Source organism: Astyanax mexicanus, chromosome 2 (assembly GCF_023375975.1).
Source record: "Astyanax mexicanus isolate ESR-SI-001 chromosome 2, AstMex3_surface, whole genome shotgun sequence".
In the NCBI taxonomy this organism is placed as follows: domain Eukaryota; kingdom Metazoa; phylum Chordata; class Actinopteri; order Characiformes; family Acestrorhamphidae; genus Astyanax; species Astyanax mexicanus.
The window spans coordinates 34,014,975-34,036,414 of NC_064409.1; the positions used below are offsets into that span (position 1 = coordinate 34,014,975).

General features: G+C 36.5%; 1 protein-coding gene across 1 annotated transcript in view; it reads left to right on the forward strand.

The window, feature by feature from the left end:
* The first annotated feature begins 14,442 nt into the window (after positions 1 to 14,442).
* cacna2d1a (calcium channel, voltage-dependent, alpha 2/delta subunit 1a) overlaps positions 14,443 to 21,440 on the forward strand; it is a 177,651-nt gene continuing 170,653 nt past the window's right edge. Inside the window, exon 1 of the mRNA XM_049474268.1 lies at positions 14,443 to 14,878. Within this exon, the coding sequence (XP_049330225.1) occupies positions 14,784 to 14,878 (95 nt within the window). The 5' untranslated portion in view covers positions 14,443 to 14,783. The remainder of the gene's footprint in view (positions 14,879 to 21,440) is intronic.

A 21,440-nucleotide genomic window follows, 5' to 3' on the forward strand; every position in this document is an offset into this window, starting at 1 on the left:
TGTTAAAAATGTAATTTCCAAAAGCTAAAATCTGCTTCTGTTAAAAATGTAATTTCCAAAAGCTAAAATCTGCTTCTGTTAAAAATGTAATTTCCAAAAGCTAAAATCTGCTTCTGTTTAAAATGAAATTTCCAAAAGCTAAAATCTGCTTCTGTTTAAAATGAAACTTTCTAAAGCTAAAATCTGCTTCTGTTTAAAATGAAAATTTCTAAAGCTAAAATCTGCTTCTGTTAAAAATGAAATTTCCAAAAGCTAAAATCAGCTTCTGTTAAAAATGAAATTTCCAAAAGCTAAAATCTGCTTCTGTTAAAAATGAAATTTCCAAAAGCTAAAATCTGCTTCTGTTAAAAATGAAATTTCCAAAAGCTAAAATCTGCTTCTGTTAAAAATGAAATTTCCAAAAGCTAAAATCTGCTTCTGTTAAAAATGAAATTTCCAAAAGCTAAAATCTGCTTCTGTTTAAAATGAAATTTCCAAAAGTTAAAATCTGCTTCTGTTTAAAATAAAAAATTCAAAAGCTAAAATCTGCTTCTGTTTAAAATGAAATTTCCAAAAGCTAAAATCTGCTTCTGTTAAAAATGAAATTTCTAAAAGCTATAATCTGCTTCTGTTAAAAATGAAATTTCTAAAAGCTATAATCCGCTTCTGTTAAAAATGAAATTTCCAAAAGCTAAATCTGCTTCTGTTTAAAATAAAATTTTCAAAAGCTAAAATCTGCTTCTGTTTAAAATGAAAATTTCTAAAGTTAAAATCTGCTTCTGTTTAAAATGAAAATTTCTAAAGTTAAAATCTGCTGCTGTTTAAAATGAAATTTCTAAAAGCTATAATCTGCTTCTGTTAAAAATAAAATTTCCAAAAGCTAAAATCTGCTTCTGTTAAAAATGAAATTTCTAAAAGCTATAATCTGCTTCTGTTAAAAATGAAAATTTCTAAAAGCTATAATCCGCTTCTGTTAAAAATGAAAATTTCTAAAAGCTATAATCCGCTTCTGTTAAAAATGAAAATTTCTAAAAGCTATAATCCGCTTCTGTTAAAAATGAAAATTTCCAAAAGCTAAAATCTGCTGCTGTTTAAAATGAAATTTCCAAAAGCTAAAATCTGCTTCTCTTTAAAATGAAAATTTCTAAAGCTAAAATCTGCTTCTGTTAAAAATGAAATTTTCAAAAGCTAAAATCTGCTGCTGTTTATAATGAAATTTTCTAAAGCTAAAATCTGCTGCTGTTTAAAATTAATTTTCAAAAGCTAAAATCTGCTTCTGTTAAAAATAAAAATTTCAAAAGCTAAAATCAGCTTCTGTTTAAAATGAAATGTCCAAAATCTAAAATCTGCTGCTGTTTATGATTAAATTTCCAAAAGCAAATATCTGCTGCGTAATGATACGTTTAGAGAAAGATCGGAACAAAATCACACCAGAAAAATATAATTTCACATTGCTTGGTATTATCTGTGCCAAAACATATTTTAAGTGTTGTTAGAAGGAATTACATCAACATTACAAAGTAAAAAATACTTTAGCATCCAAATTGACCAGAATAAATATGAATTCAACATTATATAAAGTCATATTATAACCAATATTTAGATTCAGTTGAGGAAATATGTGGTTTTACAGGTAATGTCATCATGCAGCTCTGTCAGAACAAAAAGTATGTGATCATCCTTTATCTTCTTTGAATGTAAAATGAAATGTTGGAGCTCCACCATTATATTATAAGGGACACACATATTTTTTGTTGGGAGCAGACCCAGTAATACCACAAGTGTCCAGTCTAGGTAAGATCCTGTTTTTATCTTCAGCTGTTCCATCTGAGTAAGGTTTTTACACTACTCAATGCATGCTACGCATTTAAGGTGTTTTAAAGCACAGAATCTTGAGTAGTGCTCCTTTAGCACGGCAGACAGATTCAGGTTAGGATAAAAAAAAAAAAAAAAAACAGATCATAAATATGTGAAGACTTCGGTTCTGTTATGCGATATTGTGAATGTGTGTGTGTGACCTCCCTTTACAGCATTTCATCTTCAGTTTGCTGTGAGACAATGACTTTTATTCTACCCTTTGATCCATTAGGATAGGATGTTTTTGCTGTGCTCACTTAGAATTTCCTTCAAACAAGACTTTTATGAGAAAGTCAGCTTTCAGTAACTGCTGTACCTCAGTAACCACTGGGTTTACAGATGTTTTAAGCTGACTTTAGAAACGTTTACCTCAGCACCTTCTCCTCACCATCTCACATTCAGTAATGAGTTCTGTGTCAGGGCTGCTGTTGTATTCATTGTATATTGTCCTAGTTTTATGTTTGCACATTTATATTCACATGTTTTCAGTTTATATAGTCTGTATTTTATCTTTTTCTTGTGCCATGTTGTTACACGCCCCTGCAGAGACATAATTTCAGATGAAATGCAATGACAATAAAAGACTCTGAACTGAACTTGAAAGTGCGAGTCATTACAGAAGCTTAATAAGATATGCAATACTATTGTTATTAAAAAGCATAAAATAAAGTTACTTACACTCTTCTGATGGCTGATCATTATTTGCCCCTATTGTTTGGACTGAGCTTCTCATTTAATGTTTTTCTTTACTTCTTTATTTATTTTATTAAATTAGAAGGAAAAGCAGCGACTATTGTTCAGTACCTCTAGAAACTCATTTAAGATGCTGAGAAATCTATTTCAGATGACTGTACCTCATGAAGATACTAAGAAAATACCAAGAGTATTCTCCATTGTTTAGCACTTTTTGTTTACAAAATAATTATGCATGTGTTTCTGTATAGCTTTAATATAGTCTACAATATTAAATTTACAATGTAACAAATCATAAAAAGAGACAAACATATTGAAAGAGAAGAGGTGTGTCCAAACCTTTGACTGGTACTGTATTTTGAAACATAAACCTACACTGCGAAAAAGGGTTAAGAACCCCTGCAATTGAAAAATACAAAGAATTTAAAAAAATCTAAATGAACTGTCTTTATATATATATATATATATATATAAATCTAATTTAAGTACTAAAAAAATGCTGTGCCAAATACACTTCTATTGTATCTTATTGCTTGCTAAATTATAGAACATTATAAAATGCTTTGATTTACCTTTTTTAAACCACAAATTTAATTTAATCACTTTAAAAGTGTAATCTACAGAATGGGTAATAATTGTCTTTTTGTGAAAAGACAAATTATGAAATGTGCACAGGACCCATTTGAAAGCCTTTGGGGGCCAGTGTTGTGCCAGTTCACAGCTTTTCTGAACTAGTTCAAGTTCAGTTCATACATGCTCAAAGTAAACAGTTCACGTTCAAAGTTCACAATTTTAATTCTGAAATAGTTCAAAGTTCAGTTAATTTTGCTTTTTTCCTGATATATTCAAATAAATACTTTTTTCACACTACAAGCTAGAAATCACTATACGCTCTTTGAAACTGCTCATTGTAGACATTTGCTCATGACACTGCAATTGTGGGTTTCTTACCAGGTGATGAAAATGTTCATAAGGAGAATAGGTGTCTGTCTCCGTGCCATCACTTCCACTAGCCATTTTTTTTAATTGCAGTGCTTTCTCTCACTCCCGTCATTGGTCTCTCTCTCTCTCTCTGTATTTCTCTCTCTCTCTCTGTATCTCTCTCTCTCTCTCTGTATTTCTCTCTCTCTCTCTGTATCTCTCTCTCTTCCTCGCGCTCCACGCTCTCGTCGTTGGTCTGTCTCTCTCTTTCTCTTTCTCTCTCTCTCGCCCTCACGCTCCACGCTCTCATTGTCGGTTTCTCTCTCTCTCTCTCTCTCTCTCTCTCTCTCTCTCTCGCCCTCGTCTTCCGCGCTCTCTAGCCAACGTTCATTTACAGGGATGTCTGCCGTTCATGACAGATACTGTGAACTAACTCACGTTCAAGTTCTTTATTAAAAAATGTGTTGCATTCAGTTCAACGTTCACGAAAAAATTAGAGTGTTCAATGAACGTGTTCACGCACAACACTGTTGGGGGCCCAAAGCAAATTTGACACCACCCTCTAACTCCAACCCTTCCACCCCCAAATAATAACTCTGCTTCATGATCGCTGATGTTTCATATTTTGCTAGCTGCAGGAATCACAAACCTCTTGAGGGGGATTCCAGTAACAGTCTTGTTGTACTTTCCTGCATTGATCTTCACAGAATTTAAAGGGGCGCTCACACAGATTGTCATTGCATTCAATTCATAATCAGTCGTAGTGTGGGGGCCCCTGGAAAATTGATTGGTTTGCTTGCCTTGTTGCAACGGGCCTGTACTGAATATATACTATATTCAATAAAATAGTTTAGCATCTAAAATTTGCATTTCTCTTCATGTTATCACTGTAAAAAAAAAGAATGAATAACTCTAGCACTGACAAAAATACCCAAATCTTTAGGAGTGTCCTGTAAGGTCTGTAGGGTTTTGACCTGCCCGTGAAGCACACTGCTCTGACTGAATCTGAATGTTGTACTCAAAACATCTGACTCTAGTCATCAGATAATGTTTAGTTATTTTATTCTCTGAATCGGCAGTTAAAATAAGAAACTGCACAGAGCAGAGGCCCCTACTGCTGTATCTCTGACTAACAGTTATTTTTATTCCAGAACCAGCACCATCATTTACTATGATAAGGTGCTTTTAATTGGTATCTCCCCCACTTGGCTGGGGCACACATATACAGGCCTCATTGTACAGTACTTTGCACAGCATCGTAACGCACACAGGCTTTCCTGGCACTGTGAGAAGATCTCAGCAGCTCATGTCCCAGTTAAAATGTAAAAGTCCTTAGTTGCCCTGGAAACAATTTCTCTGGGAGAATTAATGAATAAATTTCATTTGGCAGGCCATGTGGGAAAAAGCCACCAGTTTTTTTTTTTTTTCCAGTGATTTTTTTTTTATCTTTAATTTGCAACCCTGCAGATTTGCAAGGTGTTACAAGAACACAAGAATAATTGTATAACAGAAAACATGTTCTGCTCTGCATGGTTCGGTAATTGTGAGTTTTGTCATTTTTAAGTTGGCTTTAATATTAGTCCATGAGTAATGCAGCTTGCTGTTTTATCCTCTACATTTGAATATGTTTACCTTCACAATGAACTGCATGTAAATGATGCGGGACTAAACAGATAGTGTGCAAATTGAAGGTCAAATTAAGTTGACATTGTATCATATTTGATCATATTTGAGCTGTGTCTCGAATAAAAAAACACACAGGAATTTCCATAATTGGGTCATTATCAAAATAGTATTCATTTGGTCCTCAAAAAAAAAGAAATGTTTTTTAACCACCCAAAATGACAATTAAACTTAACAGGGAATCATTGTAGGATTGGAACCATACCCAAACCACCCCAACAAGAAAAAAAAAAAAACTGTACAAAAACTATTTTCAACATTTGTTCTGCGCCTTTCCTAAAGCTGTGTACAGTCCCCTCAAAAGGTATTGGAATAATGAGACCAATGCCATTATTTGTGCTGTAGACTGAAAACATTTGAGTTTGACATAAAGAGATTATTATGAGACAAACAATCAACATTTAAGCTTTACATCTGGATCTGATACACAGTTCACAAGATAGCACCTTCTGTCTAAACCCATCCATTTATATTGTGAGCAAAAGTATTGAAACAGATCAACTTAAAATAGAGTAAAGTGAGAAAGACTTAATATTTAGGTTCAAATACTTCGCATGCAGTAACTGCATCATGTCTGTGATCCACTGACATCACTAACCATCTGTGAGTTTTTTTCAGGCAGTGGGTTTTGGGTCATTATCTTGTTGCATGATGAAGGATCTCCATATCAGTTTGGTTGCATCTTTCTTTAAACTGAGAGACAAAATGATTCTGTAGACTTCTGAGTTTATTAAACATCAATGAAGATCAATGAGCTCATCCCGGAAGAAGCCATGCAAGCCCAAGGTATGACACTACCTCCACTGTGTTTCACAGATGAGCTGGTATGTTTGAGATCATGAGCAGATCCTTTCTTTCTCCAAACACTGGCCTTTCCATTACGTTGGTAAAGGTTCATCTTTGTCTCATCAGTTCATAATCACTTCATAGGCTTGTCTCTTTGCTTCTTGGCAAAGACAAGCCTGGTCTTCCTATTCCCCTTCTTAATAGTTGTTTTTTATCTTCTGCTGAAACCTCTGTACTTTTGTTCATGAAGTCTTCTGCAAACAGTAGCTTGTGATATTTTCACTCCTGGCCTCTGGAGGTTGTTGTTGATGTCATTAACAGTTGTTTTACTATGTTTTTTTCACAGCATGCACAATGTTTCTGTTACTAACTGCTGTGATTTTTTTTTGGTCTATCTGTTCAACATCTGTTACTTAGTACACCAGTGACGACTTTCTTCTTTAGGACATTCGAAACAATTGTTCTGGCTAAGGCCAATAATTGCACAATAGCTTTGATTGATTTCCCTCTTCTCTCAGCTTCACATTTGCTTGTTTTTCACCCATAGACAGCTCTCTGGTTTTCATGTTGGTCACACCTCTAACTATAAAAGCACAGTCTGCAGCGATAAAACCTAAATCTGAAACTAAGTGTAGATATTTAGTGCTGTTTATTGTTTTTTTTCTTTTGCTCACAAGAAAAATGGGTGGGTTCAGACAGAAGGTGCTATTTTTTTAACTATGTATCAGATCCAGATGGAAATACCTAGAAATAAAAGCTAAAATGTTGAATGTTTGTTTCATGTTCATCTTTTATTGTCAAACTAAAATAATAAGCAGAAACAATAGGATTGTCCTCACTGTTCCAACACTTTTGGAGGGCACTGTACTTCAAGGTCTCTCCTTTGTTACTTTTATAAATCAATGCCTAGTGTAAAAAGAAGCCATTAAGGCTTCCACGCTTAGTCAGAAACACTACAGATTTTTCTAGCTTAATAGTCTAGACTTTTCATTTCATAAGTACAATGCCTGGGGAGAATTTTCACCCCAAATCATCAAGAAATAATTTTAATCAAATTTAAATTGCTCTTTGCCCTGCAAATGTATTTTAGTGAGCTGGAGCATCTTTAAGAGCTTCAATGTTCCACATTTACACAACTATTATTGTTACTGGTAACGAGATGCCAGAATGAAATGGCTATAAAGAAGGAGTGGGTAGTATCAACAGTGTGGGTCATCCTCTTGTTTTTCTTTGTATCCACTCATTTTGTGCTGCAGAAGTACAGTATTATTAACACACTGAATCTTAGTAATGAATTGGCTAACTCTATAGAGATGTTTGAATGTGTGTGAATCTTTACAAATGTGTATATTACCTACTCAATTTTATAAAACAAAATTAAACAAATGAGACAAAAATTAGACTTGGTCATTTAATTATTAAGGAGACTGATTAAATATTAAACGTGTGTAAGTGCCAGAAATATGTAAAACTTTAAGATTAGCAGATTATTTAAAGACATTTTTAAGAAATGGAAAGACAATCAGATGTGAGTGGGTCTGAAGATCTGTCCCTGTGTGTACAGAGTTACAGTATATACAGTGACATAATTTTTTTTGCCCCTTACAGATTTCTTTTGTTTTTGCATTTTTGTCATACTTACATTTTTAATATCGGAAATTCTAATATTGAACACCTTTTAAATGACGATTTGTTTATTAAAAGGAAAAAACTATCCAAATCAAAATAGCTCTTTGTAAAAAAGTGTTCGCCCCATCACCCTCCACCCCCATAAATTAACTGTGATTATTTAAAATTTTTGGAAAGCTGAGATCACTTCCCCTAAGCACTACCAGACCTGTAGAATCAAGAAAATATTTAACCCTTTTGTGGTGTTTGGGTCTGTGGGACCCGTTTACATTTTTTATCAAAGGAAAAATTATACAATTAAATATTATTTCTAACTCAAACTTATTGGCTTTGGGTCATTTTCTGTGAAGAACATATATCAGAACACATTTTTGATGAACACACACTGTACACCCCCTACACATTTATATTACATACAGGATGTTTGGGTCTACTGGACTACTGGACTTTATTAGCCTACTGGGCTAATAAAGGTGTGTACCTTCCCTCTGTTCTCCTCCTGTCTGGGTGTGTAGTTTGTGTGTGTTTTGTTTCTGCCCCTGTCGTTCCTGTACAAGGTTGTAATATTGTTGTAGAATTCAATGAATACCTTTCAGAAATTTAACGCTCTTTTGCCCAAAAAAATGAGCCACCATGCATAGCTGCCCAATGTGATAAGAATGCGACTAGGGTTGGCGGGTGGCAGTTGCATTTATTTAGAGGGAAGGCCTGTTTTTACAGAAAAATGGAATGAAGATGGACCTATTCCATTTACAGGTGTACATTTTAGCCAGATGGAGTCCCTGAGAAAAATCAAGGAATGAGAGTTGTCCTTGACATGACTCACATGCAAAACTTTTGGACATCGCACAAGCTGAGACAGGAGCTCCTAAAAAAAAAGTTGACCGTGGTAGGAACCATACAGAAAACAAGCCAGCGCTTCTTTCCCAACTGCTGAATATAAAGAACAGGCCTGTCAATTCTTCCAAGTTTGTGTACATAGCCAACACTTTCCTGGTATCCTATCCTGGTACTTATGAGTGCACTGCACAGAAATGTGCGAATCTGCAGCAAGGAGCATCAAAAACCAGAGATCATGCTGGGTTATAATGCCACAAAAGGAGGGGTGGACAAAAAAATTGCATAATTTAGCAGAATTTAAAAAATTAAAATTCAGCGAGTCCACCAGACCCATGAACACTGTCTGAGTAACAACAATATGAACACCATCCAAATAGTTAAATAGTCTGACAATATGAAGCAGCTAAAAGATCTCAAAAAGCAACACATTATGCCCCAATCTAAAGAAATTCAAAACCAAATGAGAAACCACAGACATTAAGATCTATCAGTCTGGAAAAGGTTACAAAGTAATTTCTAAAGCTTTTGGGACAGTAAACGCTTTTATTCACTAATAGAGAAAAAATGGAACACTGGTGAACCTACCAAAGAGTGACTGGCTAACCAAGATTATTACAAAAGGCCATGAACATCTCATCCAAGAAGTCACAAAAGAACTCAGAACAACATTTAAAGAACTGGTGGGTCTTCCCTCCCACTTTCCTCAGTTAAGGTCAGTGTTAATGAATCAATAATAAGAAAGAGACTGTTCAAAAATTATCTCCTTGGGAGAGTTAAAAAAAAAACACACTGCTCAACTAAAAGAACACAACAGCCCATCTCACATTTACCAACAAAACTCGGACTGATGGGACAAAAGTGGAACTTTTTAGAAGGGGTTTGTCCCTTTACATCTGGTGTAAAACTGAAACATAATTTCAGAAAAAGTATATCATACTGAATGTAAATTGGTGGTGGTATTGTGTTGGTCTGGGGCTGCTTTGCTGCTTCAGGACCTGAAAGTCTTGCTGTAATAAATAAAACTAGGAATTCTGATGTGCACCAAAAAATCCTGAAGGAGAATGTCAAGCCATCTGTTTGTGACCTCAAGCTCAGATGTACCTGGGTTCTGCTGCCAGACAGTGATCCAAAGCACACAAAAAAGTCCACCTGTGAATGGCTTAAAAAAAACTGAATGAAAGTTTTGGAGTGGCCTAGTCAAAGTCTGATTGAGATGCTGTGGCATTATTATAAACAGGCAGTTCTTGCTCAAAAACCCAACAATGTGGCCGAATTAAATCATTCTGCACATAGATGTGAAAGACTTATTGCCATTTATCGGTAAGCTTGATTGCAGTTTTTCACACATAGTTTTTTTTCCTTTAACAAATAAAAGTATAATTTAAAAACAACGTTTTATATTTACTCAGGTTATCTTTGTCCGATATTAAAGTTTGTTTGATAATCTGAAATGTATAATTATGAGGAAAAAGCATAAACCTGCAGGGGGCAAATGCATTTTTCACGACACTATATATGGGGTAGGTCACTTTCCTCCCCAATGAGGATCAAGCTAATTTGAGGAATCTATGCCACCAGACTAAACATGTTGCAGTGTTGATGCTACTAAAAATGAACTTTGCACAGCTGCCAGTTTGGATGAGGTAATAATGTGGTGTAACAGATTTGACCGGTTCCACTGTGAGCAGATGCTGGCTTAGTCACTCTGAGGAAAAAAGGCACTACTACACTTTTTTCTCTGTTTCTTTCAAGAAAAGCAAGTCAGCGTGTGGTTGTCCTCCCATGACACTGCACCCCTATTCTTTGCTTCTGTGCTATCTCAAAGCTGTGTTTGCTGACTGACATAAGGGCGTATGGAGTTGTTCTGAGGAGACACCGTAGGATTGTTGCTAGGTGATGTCTGAGAGCAGCGAATCCCTTGATAGCAGGCACCTAAAGCCCCACCTACCCCGGCAACTACACTCATTCAGAAAAAAACCTGACTGAATTCAACACTGTGTTGTAGTTTTCTTTTTTGTCTCGCATTAAGCTGTTTAATGTGCTACTGAATCACACAGGACTTGGCAGGTTTCCTTAGTCATTACTGTCAGTCAAGTCTTGCCCATATGCTCGCCATCATGTTCATATCTCCTAAAAAGTTGTTTTTCTCAGGTTAATGCTGTGGGGTGACATTAGCTGCTAACTGTGGCTACCCAAATCTAAGCTTACTGTAAATAAACAAAAGCACTTTACTCACCCAACAGTTGTCAGGAGAGAAATCTGTGTAGATTAACATCCAGTGCTCGTTTGATTTTAAAAGAAAATGTTTTTTTTTTTTAGGAATAAGAAGGAAAGCATAGCGACACCCCCTTTCCTTAATAGTGCTGCATAATACGCCTCATAATTCAGTGTGCCTTGTATATAAAAATAGATCAGAAAATAGATGTTCATTGGTAGTGCGCCTTATAATCCGGTGTACCTTATAGTTTGAAAAATATGGTAGCCAAAAAATGTTAGCTGGCTGTGCACGAGAGTGTAGCATTTTGCAGGTGTGTAAAGTGAAAATATGCTATTGAAAACATAGGCAGAAAATCTATATTCATATTGTATCTGTTGAGCAAAAAAGACATTTTCATTTTGCCATTGTACACTTTTTAACATAATTTTAGTCAGAATGGACCAATGGCTGTGGTTAAAAATGTCACGGAATAGACATTCAAAGATAATACGATTTTTTTGTTTTTGTAAAGTTGCTATTTTGGAGATTTCAAACTCTTGAGACCCTGCATCATCTTATGAAGACACTGTCAGTACAATCTAGTGGACACATGACAACATTGCACTCAGTTGACTGAAAAGAAGATGACGGGAATCCCAAACAAATATTTCTGTAGCTAGTCCAGACAGAAACATGGGCTAGGTAAGAATTCTTCCATTTTATGTTTAAAACTAGTTTATTTACTTATTAACTGTAAAAAGATACATAATTGGGTCTAATAGGGTCATTTTAATCCCAAATGGCACTGATGATTGTTCCTCATATGAGAACATTGTTTTTTACAAAAACAACTTCCTTTACAAAGACCAAGTTAGGCCCTACTAATAGCTAGGCAAAATTAAAAAGCACACTAAGCAAAGGTATGGGTCGCTGAGGTTAAGCAACATTGACATCATGTTATATATAGAAGCTTTCTTAGTCTCACTCAGTGCAGAGTGCATGCCTACATTTAAATCCATCCACCTCTTTAACCTAGTCCACACACACACACACACACACACACACACAGCTACACTAATATGCTCTGACTGCAATCCTCATATTTGCTGAGCACAGAGCAGGCTGCTTATTTGCTTAGTAAACACAGATTTCTCAGGTGGTATAGAAACTAAGGTGAGAGGCTTACTCGTCTTCACAGGTCTTCCCTGCCTGCACAGCACATCCTTCATAGCACTGAAATCAACTGCAGACACACTACATTCTCCAATATTAAACTCATATTCAAACTGAATTTAACACTTATTATTGTGAAACATAGAAAATTACAGTGGGGTGCATTGTGACATTTACTTTTCAGGTTTTCTAATAAAAGGTGTATGTGTTTCCCAGTTTTTTTATTTAGAAGACCATAAACATGACAATTTGAGAGTAATCTCACAGTTGAATTTATTCCCTAATTCAATCCATAATCCAAGTCCAATGTATTTTGCGAAGATTATTTAAATTGAATGCACATTTACATTTTCACTATGAAAATACTTGTTATAAATTTCGAAGATTTTTTTCAATTAATTTTTTTCCTCACAAACATTTCTGTTTCTGAGAATAGAAAAAAGTTGTATTCAAACTTTTAATCAAAATTCTATCAATTTTAAATGTCATGTAACTACACTGACATGCCGGTTCATGGGTCGTGTGCACCAGTAAAATGTGAGAGAAGTATTGGAGGGTGCAGATAATGACTGATTATGCCACTTTTTCATATTATATTTAATACACTTTAATGTGTTTTAGTGTAGCTAATTGTTGAACTTTTAAGTATTCAAGTACAAATTAATTGAAGAACTTTTAGGGGTTCTTCAAACTGTCAAATTTTCCTGAAAGATCCGTAAAGCTCCTCCAAATAAACCCCAAAAAATCCTGAAGGAACTTAATTTTTGTACTATTTTGTATGCTCTTATAATATACAGTATCAGTCAACATTTTAAACACACCTTAAATTTAGTGGTTTTTCATTATTTTCTCAGTCAGTTTTATGAGGTAGAGTCATCTGGAATGACTTTGACTTAACAGCTATGCTGAAATTGTCAAGAGTTAATTACTTAAATTTCTTGCCTCTTAATGTGTTTGAGAGCATCAGTTGTGTTGTGAAGAGGTAAAGTCGGTGTATATATATATACATACATAGCTTAAGGTTTGCCACTCCTTTTACTCTGAGCGCAATGAGTAGGCAACTGACCAAGCAGTTATCTGTCAAAGAGGTTCTGGTCCAGGTTTTTGGACATGAAACTGAACCTGAGATAGAGGACGATGTCTCGGAAGTAGAAGACAACGTAGATTTTTATCCAGACTGAGGAGACTGATCAGTCAACAGATGGAGAGGAAGAGGCACCTGAGGAGACATTCCAGTCCAAGAGTGGATGCTTGCTCTGGTCTTCATCCCTCCCAGGACAGAGAAAGTAGAGTGAGAGTGGAAAACATCATAAAGATGACGCCAGGATCAACACGGTATGCGGTATATCTTGTGTGGATGACATCAAGTCCAGCTTCCAACTCTTTTACCGGAGTTAATTGAGGAAATCATACTGAAGATGACAAACCTAGAGGGGAAGCGTGTGTTTGGGGACCCTGGAGAGAATAAACCTGGTAGACCACTAAGCCTGCATAGGTCTGTTGATTTAAGCAGGGAGTATATGACTTCATGTTGGGTTTGGTCTTTGGTTTTCAATGTATTTTTTACATTACATGTTTATTTTGTAATAGATTTTCAGTGCCTATTTGTATTTTAGTCAGTTATTTTACATCTAATTCTATAAATTCATGTTAAACACTACTTTGAGAGATTGTTCACAGTTAAAGAGTGTTGAATAAAAATTTGGTGGTAAGAAATGTAAAGTAAGGGGTGGGAGGTGAACATGACCAAAGGGTCAATGTTCTAATCCATATTATGGCAAAAACTCATTTAGCTTAGTAAAGATAAAAAATACTTTAAGGAATGAAGGTCAGTTACTCCAAGTATCTTCTGCATTCTGCAGTCACAAAGACCATCAAAAACACTATGATAGAATTGGCACTAATCACTGATCTGCCTGGGAAAGGAAGAGCAATAGTTACCTCTGTTGTACAGGATAAGTTCATCAGAGTGACCAGTCTCAGAAACAGCACATTAACAGCACCCCAGATTAGAGTCATCTAAATGCTTTTTGCTTTGTTTAACACTTTTACATTTACTACATGGTTCCTTATGTGTTCCTTCATTGTCTGGATAATTTCAGTATTCATTTACAATGTAAGAAAAAAAAATCTTTGTTTGTAAACAGTACTAATGCTTCCTTATGCTTTCAGTTTCTCTGTTAACCCGGAAACATAATGAACACTACAATTCCTAGAAGCTACTTTGTTTTATTTTTTAGAACTGTGGCCACATTTAAAAAACAAAACAAAAACAAAAAACAAAATACTACCCAGACTGTAAAAAGCCATTAGTCACCTGTTTGACTGACGAAGCAGCTGTTTTAAGGCATGCAAACCTTATTCTAACACTCCTGACCCTCATTATAGAGCATTACAGAGCATTACAGAGCAGTAGAATCAGTTCTTGGAGTTAGTGGAGTAAGATTAGATCCTCTGATTGGAGTTTAAAAAAAAAACAGCACTTTATTGTTCTGGAAACTCTCCCAAACATTTATAGAGGCTTTATTTAGAATCATAAAGCTTAAAGCAGGCGGCTGGAGAGGTAGTATCAGACTGGCTGAAAGCGTTTGAAGCTCTGGGGAGGCTGTGGGAGGGAGGGGAGGGTGTGTGGTCTCGGAGAGCCTTATATGGAGAGCAGTGTGGTGGTGGTGATGGTGATGATCGCGCGCAGATGGGGGTGGGGGGCCTCTGGAAAGCGATCTGCCCAGTCTGACACACACACACACACACACACACACTGCCAGCGCCAGAGAAAGGCAGCGGCAGCAGCTCCTTCTTTACTTCAGCAACATCTGCCCCTCCTGTAGCTCTCTGAGGGTCGCTCCTCTTCACTGTGGAGAGGAAGCAGAAGAGACGAGGCGCCCCCGCTGCTTTCTGAACTCCTCTGTATGTGTGATGGCGGAGGACGGGCAGGTTTAGGATTTTGGGCTGTTTTCTGGACTGTTTTGGACTGTTTTTGGACGCCGGTGTGAGGAGGGATATTATAGCGGCTCTGCTCTCAGACATGGATGCGCTGAAACTGCCCGCAGCTGCTCTCCTTCTTCTCCTGCTCTCTCTGAACAGCCCGGTCTCCTCCAACCAGTTCCCGGACTCCAAGCAGTAAGTCTCCCTCTCTCTCCTCACTCAGGGAACAGCGGGAAAAGAGTGTTTTTATGAACTCTAGAGCCGCGGGGAGCTGGAGAAGTTTATAACACATGTAGCTGAAACTGTAGAGAAGTGTAACAGCTGTGGGAGGGACTCCAGTAGCCGCTTACGCTCACTGTAGTATATGGATATACACTGTATGTGTGTACAATGTGTGTTTGTTTGTGCGCGCGAGCTCACTTCACCACACTCTGACTGACTGGAATCACTCCCACCCTGCTGCTACACTTACCCTTAGTGTGTGTGTGTGGGAGTGTGTGTTTGTTTCCAGTCTGGCCGTTATCCAGCCACAAGTTGCTGCTCTGTGTTTCTTCCCCAGAGCCATTTTTCCCTCAGAGTAACTTTCAGCTTTTAACAGCGGTTTGCTAGCTTTGAAGGCCAGTCACTCCACCTCTGAGTGTTTTAAAGGCGAACAGCACCGTGAACTAAAGACCTGTCATGATAATTACACTATCGATTTATCGCACGATATATATATGGATACTCTCAACTAGCGATGGACCAAAATTATTATTTTTTTTTTTTTGTCTGAAACTAAACAAAAATAAAGTACCCCAGCTGGCATGTCAACGTTGAATCAATGAAACCATAGCTCACTAAAACTTGTAAATCCTATGGTTAACAGAGTGTTACCAAAAACCTGTAATAATTACTGTAGTAAATCTGAGTATAAAGAAAGTTAGACCAATACCAATCTGATTCAACATCTGATCTCAAAACCACAACAGACCCGCAGGTATGGTGAAGAATTTGTGCCAAATTATAAAGCAATGTTTGCACAACCACGTAACATTTAACATTAAATGTTGTTTCAACAACAACAAAAATGTTGTAACAACAACAGACATTACTAATATCATATTTCAACCCCATTTCAAGGTTAAAGGTTGGCTGTTTGCCAGCTGGGACTAAACAACTACTTTTTGCACTTTCTTTTTGCTACTGCTTAAATTAAATAGTCTAAATGTATTTTTGTCTCACTTAACAAAGAAAAAAATATTTATAATGTAAAATATTTTACAAACACTAAAAATGTTATTCTAGCATCCTAGTAGACATACCAGCAAGGCACAATATGACTTTAATCAATATTACTGTGTGCATTACTGTGTGTGTGTTTCCAGTCTGACTGTTGCTGTTCTGCTTTTATGTGTTTTGAAGGTGAACAGCACCATGAACTAAAGGCCTGTCATGATAATTACACTATAAATTTATCATACAATGTTTATGGATACCCCCAACTAGGGGTGTGCCATGTCATATCTTATTATTTTAATTTTGGGATGGACCAAAAAAAAAAAAAAGGCTAAAACTAAATAAAATTAAATACTGAACTACTCAACAGGTTTGCCACTTTTTTGCATTTTCTTTTTTTCCACTGCATAAACTAAATAGTCTAAGGTATTTTTGTCTTACTTTTCAAGGAAAAAAAACAACCATTTAAACATTTAACAAACATTGAAAATGTTATCCTAGCAGACGTACCAACAAAACACAATATGACTTTAGTTGCTGCTCTGTGTTTTTCCCAGAGCCATTTTTCACTCACAGTAACATTAACTACGCTTTTACCAGGGGTTTGCCAGTTCTGAGTGTTTTGAAGGTAAAAGGCACTGTGAACTAAAGGCCTGTCATGATAATTACACTATCAATTTGTATACTGTACAATATATATTGATTCCCTTAACTAGGGGTGTGCCATGTCGTATCATATCATTTTGTTTAAGGGACGGACCATAATAATTTTTATTTGGCTGCAAAAATTAATTTGTTAAACCTATTTAACGAACACTAAAAATGTTATCCTAGCATCCTAGCAGAGATACCAACAACACACAATATGACTTTAGGTAATATTACTGTGTGTAATTTTGTGTGTGTTTGTTTCCAGTCTCGTCGATGTCTAGACTCAAGTTGTTGCTCTGTGATTTTTCCCAGAGCCATTTTTTCCCTTATAGTAGCTTTACACTTTTAACAGCAGTTTGCTAGTTCTGATTGTTTTGAAGGTAAACAGCATCGTGAACTAAAGGCCTGTCATGATTACACTATTGATTTATCCTATGATGTATATGGATACCCTTAACTAGGGGTGTGCCATATCGTATTGTATCATTTTATTTTTGAGATAGACAAAAATGAAATAATAAAAAAATTGGGCTGAAACTGAACAAAATGAAATACTGAACAGGTGTTGCACTTTCTTTTTTCCATTGCTTAAATTAGTCTAAATGACATTAAACAAACAAACAAAAAAAAAACGTAAGATTTTTAACAAACATACAAATCTTATCCTAGCATCCTAGCAGATGTACCTACAAAACACAACATGACTTTAATCAATATTACTGTGTGTAATATTGTGTGTGTGTTTGTTTCCAGTCTGGCTGTTATCCTGTCACAAGTTACTGCTCTGTGTTTTTTCCCAGATCCATTTTTTCCCTCAAAGTAACATTACATTTTTACCAGTGGTTTGCAGGTGAAAAGCATTGTGAACGAAAGGCCCTTTTTTTGCTGACCTTGATATTATCCAAACAATTTAATGTTTAATTTTTAGGCCAGAACCTTGTTTCTGTCTTTGATATCAGTTCATGCTATTACTTTATGTGAGGGACCTAAACACTTCTGATTCTGATAGCTCTAGCTTTACGTTTAGAGTTCTAGCTTTATGTTTCTCTGTCGTGGTACTGGGAGAGCTCCAGCACATTTGTGCACCACATGCTTCTTGTTGTACTAAAGGAAAGTGATTCAAATCCAGCAGTAAGTTGATTTTTTTGCAAGGCTATGATCTGTGTCATCTCAGTCCACTGATTATTCCTACTGTACTTAGACTAAGCAGAATTTCTGCAGCAACAGCCACAGCAGCAGCAGCAGGTGGGAAGACAGAGCTGACTCACCTCTTCTCTCCTCCTACTAGTGTGGAGTTTTTAATCAGTAGCACTGAACTCATGGCTCCATGCATAGAGATGTCATCCTCTTTAGTGCACAACAATCATAAAAGGAAAAACACAAACAGTTCAGAGGTAATTCCGTATTCTTTATTCCACCTCAAACTCAAACTAGATTACAACAGTGATGGTTTCAGTTACAGTTACTTCCAAAAATACACAACTGCTACAGATAGAAAGTGATATAATACATTACATTTTAACATTGCAGGAGGAAAGATAATAACAGATTTCTCCTAAATGGCAGAAATGGATGATTTGTGGTTATTTGTTAAAAGGGATTATTTTTTGAGTGTTTAGATTAGAAATGGGACGATGCACTTTTTTCAGCTCTGATCCGATCCTGATATAAAACTGCTGATACCGATACAAATATAGATAAAATGAGGCTAAAACAGACCATACAGCTCTTTGAAGGGTTTAAGAGTATACAGAAGTGCATTTATTGTAAATGCATTCCAAAGTCATTTATTTGACACACTTATATACAAACACACAAATAGTTTTCTATCAAATAAAATATTTTAAAAATGTATTAAATATAAAAAAATGTTAAATATTAAATATGTTAAAAAATAAATACTGGACTCCAGACTATTTTTTGCACTGGTTGAGCAGGTGTGCCTAACTTTTGCACCCAAATCTTCGCGGCCACACGATATCGTCAATATCGGCCCCGATATCTATAGTGTATTGGATCGGTTCCATCTCTAGTTTAGATAAGGATGAGCTTCTGTACTAAAATATTTTCATTTGTTTTTTGCAATTTCACAGCATGTTAGATTTTAGATTTGAGCCTCTGTTTGGTGCTATGGTTACACAGGTACTTAGAACAGGAAACAGTTACTGAACACGAAGGACAACATTTTGCTAAATACATTATATTTTTCTTCAGTACTACAGTTTATTACTAATTACGGATACTAAAGCAGAAGTGTTAGTTGTTTAAAGACTTGCCAATTTGATTAAACAACTGGAATCAGAAGTGTTGCTTGGGGTTTAGATTGAAAAGCCACACCAGCCCTTTGTAGATATGATTGGACACCCCTGCTCTATGGATTTGCATACAGAACTGAAAACCTGGCCCTGCACTTTATACTACAGCATGTTGAAAGTCTATACCACTGAGAGCACATCAGAGAATGTTCTTCCCGAGGCAGCTGAGAAATCTTAACTGCCACAGTCCCAGATGATCCAGTTTTACAAAGTGATCAACAAGTCCATTCACACATCACCTACAACCATCTGGCTTGGATAATCTACATTACAAACATAAGCCAAACTAAATCCAAACAGTGCAAAATCAGGGCAGAAGAGAGGCTCAGTCGAGTGTACTCTGGCAACACTTCGGGATAAATATAACAGCAGGGCCATGAAGCATGCTGGCAAGACTATACTTTAGCTGACCCCTCTCACCCTGGACATCAAGCCTTCCAACAGCTTCCTTCTTGTAGAAGACTTTGGACTATCAAAACCAGAACAGCTCAGACATCCAGCCTCACCCAGAAAATGTGAGAATATGCTGCATAATAATAGCAGTTCCCTGCCGGCAGCACCTTATAGAAAAATATAACCGGAAATCTATTTATTAAGAGTGAGATAGAGAGAGAGACAGTGAGTGACAGACACACAGTAAACTGCGTTACAAAGTCTAAGTCTAGGCTGCAGCCGAAGTGGGCTGTATTTCTAGGCCACTAAGTAAAGAACCCTTCTTATACAGCCAAGGAATGCAGCTCATGTCTACAGCAATATGGAGGACGCAGCTGATGTATCTTTCATGGTTAACCTTGATTAACCACAACTGCGCATGTACAACATGAAGGAAAAAAAAAACCTGTGGAGCAGAGTTTGTTATAATTTATTAATAATAAGAAATAAAAAAAAAGTTCACCACATGATAGACTACTACTGCTCAACCCCAACCAAGACTTTGGAATGCATAGTAAGAGAGACACACAGAACATCATACACAGAACATATCCCAAAATCAGTATTTATACAAGTGTACCGACCACTCTCTTTCAGTGTCCATCTGTTTAATTGTACTGTTAACAGTCTATTGATGCCTTGTGGTGATGTCTTAAGGCTGGTAATCAGCTGATTTACTTGAATTAGGTGTTGGGAGCAGGGATAACACTAAAACGTGCAGAGCAGTGAGCCTTCAGAATCAGGATTGGTAAATACATGAGTATATGTCACACTTACTCATGTATATCACTGCATTTACTCACACAAGTGGGTGTACAGATTAATAAAAAGCTCTAAACAAAGTATTAAAGCAAGTGTGGTCGTATCACATACACATACATATTGTAAATAATAGCAGATTATTTGTTTACTCAATCAGTGCACAAGTATACTGTGGCGTGAGGAGGCAGGGGGGCCGTGGGTCCGCCTCACGCCATGACACGCAGCCCCTACCTGTCCCAGCTGGTTGGCTTCTGGACTGATTAAGCAGTCAGCTGGTATAGGCTTAAAGACTCGTCCTTAGGCCTCAATAGGAGAGAGACGCTGCTGGTAAAAGGAGGGCTGAGGCAAAAACGGACCATAAAAAGGACTAAAAGTTGAGTGTAAAGTACAAGAGCCCCATTGGGCCATAGATATGTTTATTTAAGTTTTTTTGGGTGTGGTGGAGGGCCTTAAGAGCAAGTAAAGGTACATTTGAATTCATCAGATCCCTGTGTCTGTGTATCTGTGAGTATTCTGACTGCCAGTTCACGGTGGCCACGCCCCTATGCCTGGGCGCCATCACAATACTTATTCCAGATTGGCTTGAATCCCATTGGATTTTGGATTTGCACTTTCATTTATTTTGTTTTTTTATTTTATTTCCTTATTTTGTCTTAACTCTTAAGTTAATGTTTATTGTTTGGATACTATTATTGTCTTTTAAGCTGTCTGTATACAAAAGTCTGTGGGTTTGTTAAACTCACAAAATAAAGTGATTTGGATCCTTTGTGGAATAAACAATGTGCAATGTAGCATTGTGTAAAGCTCTACACACACTAATCTTGAGCTAATTTGAAAGCAAAATTAAGTTTTAATCTCTATGTAGTGATTGACTCTGCAGAAAGTTGGTGACCTCTGCATTTTACGTTGACCTCTGTATTTTACGTTGACAAATTGATTTGCTTTTTGATTCCAGGTTATTTTCACTTTGTTATAATAGCACTGACAGTTGACTGTGGAATATTTAGTAGTGAGGAAATTTTACGACTGGACTTGTTGTGCAGGTGGCATCCTATCACTGTACCACACTGTAGTTTAAAGATTTGGATTGGTAAGCAGATACTTCTGAATATATAGTGCATGTGTAAGCAACTTTGTCAAAATTTCTCAAATGCTGCTCAGTGTCGTCATGCTAATAGAAGATACACAGGGTCACTTTTAATGGTAGATGCACGGTTAAAGTCTGGGGCTCCGGCAAAGTGATCTCAGATCTACTCTGCAGTCTACGTCATGAAGAGTAAGGAGTGCCTATATTATTGGAGTTCTGAAAATAACTTAAAATTGGGAGATTGATCCACGCCCTTTTTTCCTTCCATTCAGCCCTATTCAACCCCATTGTCCTC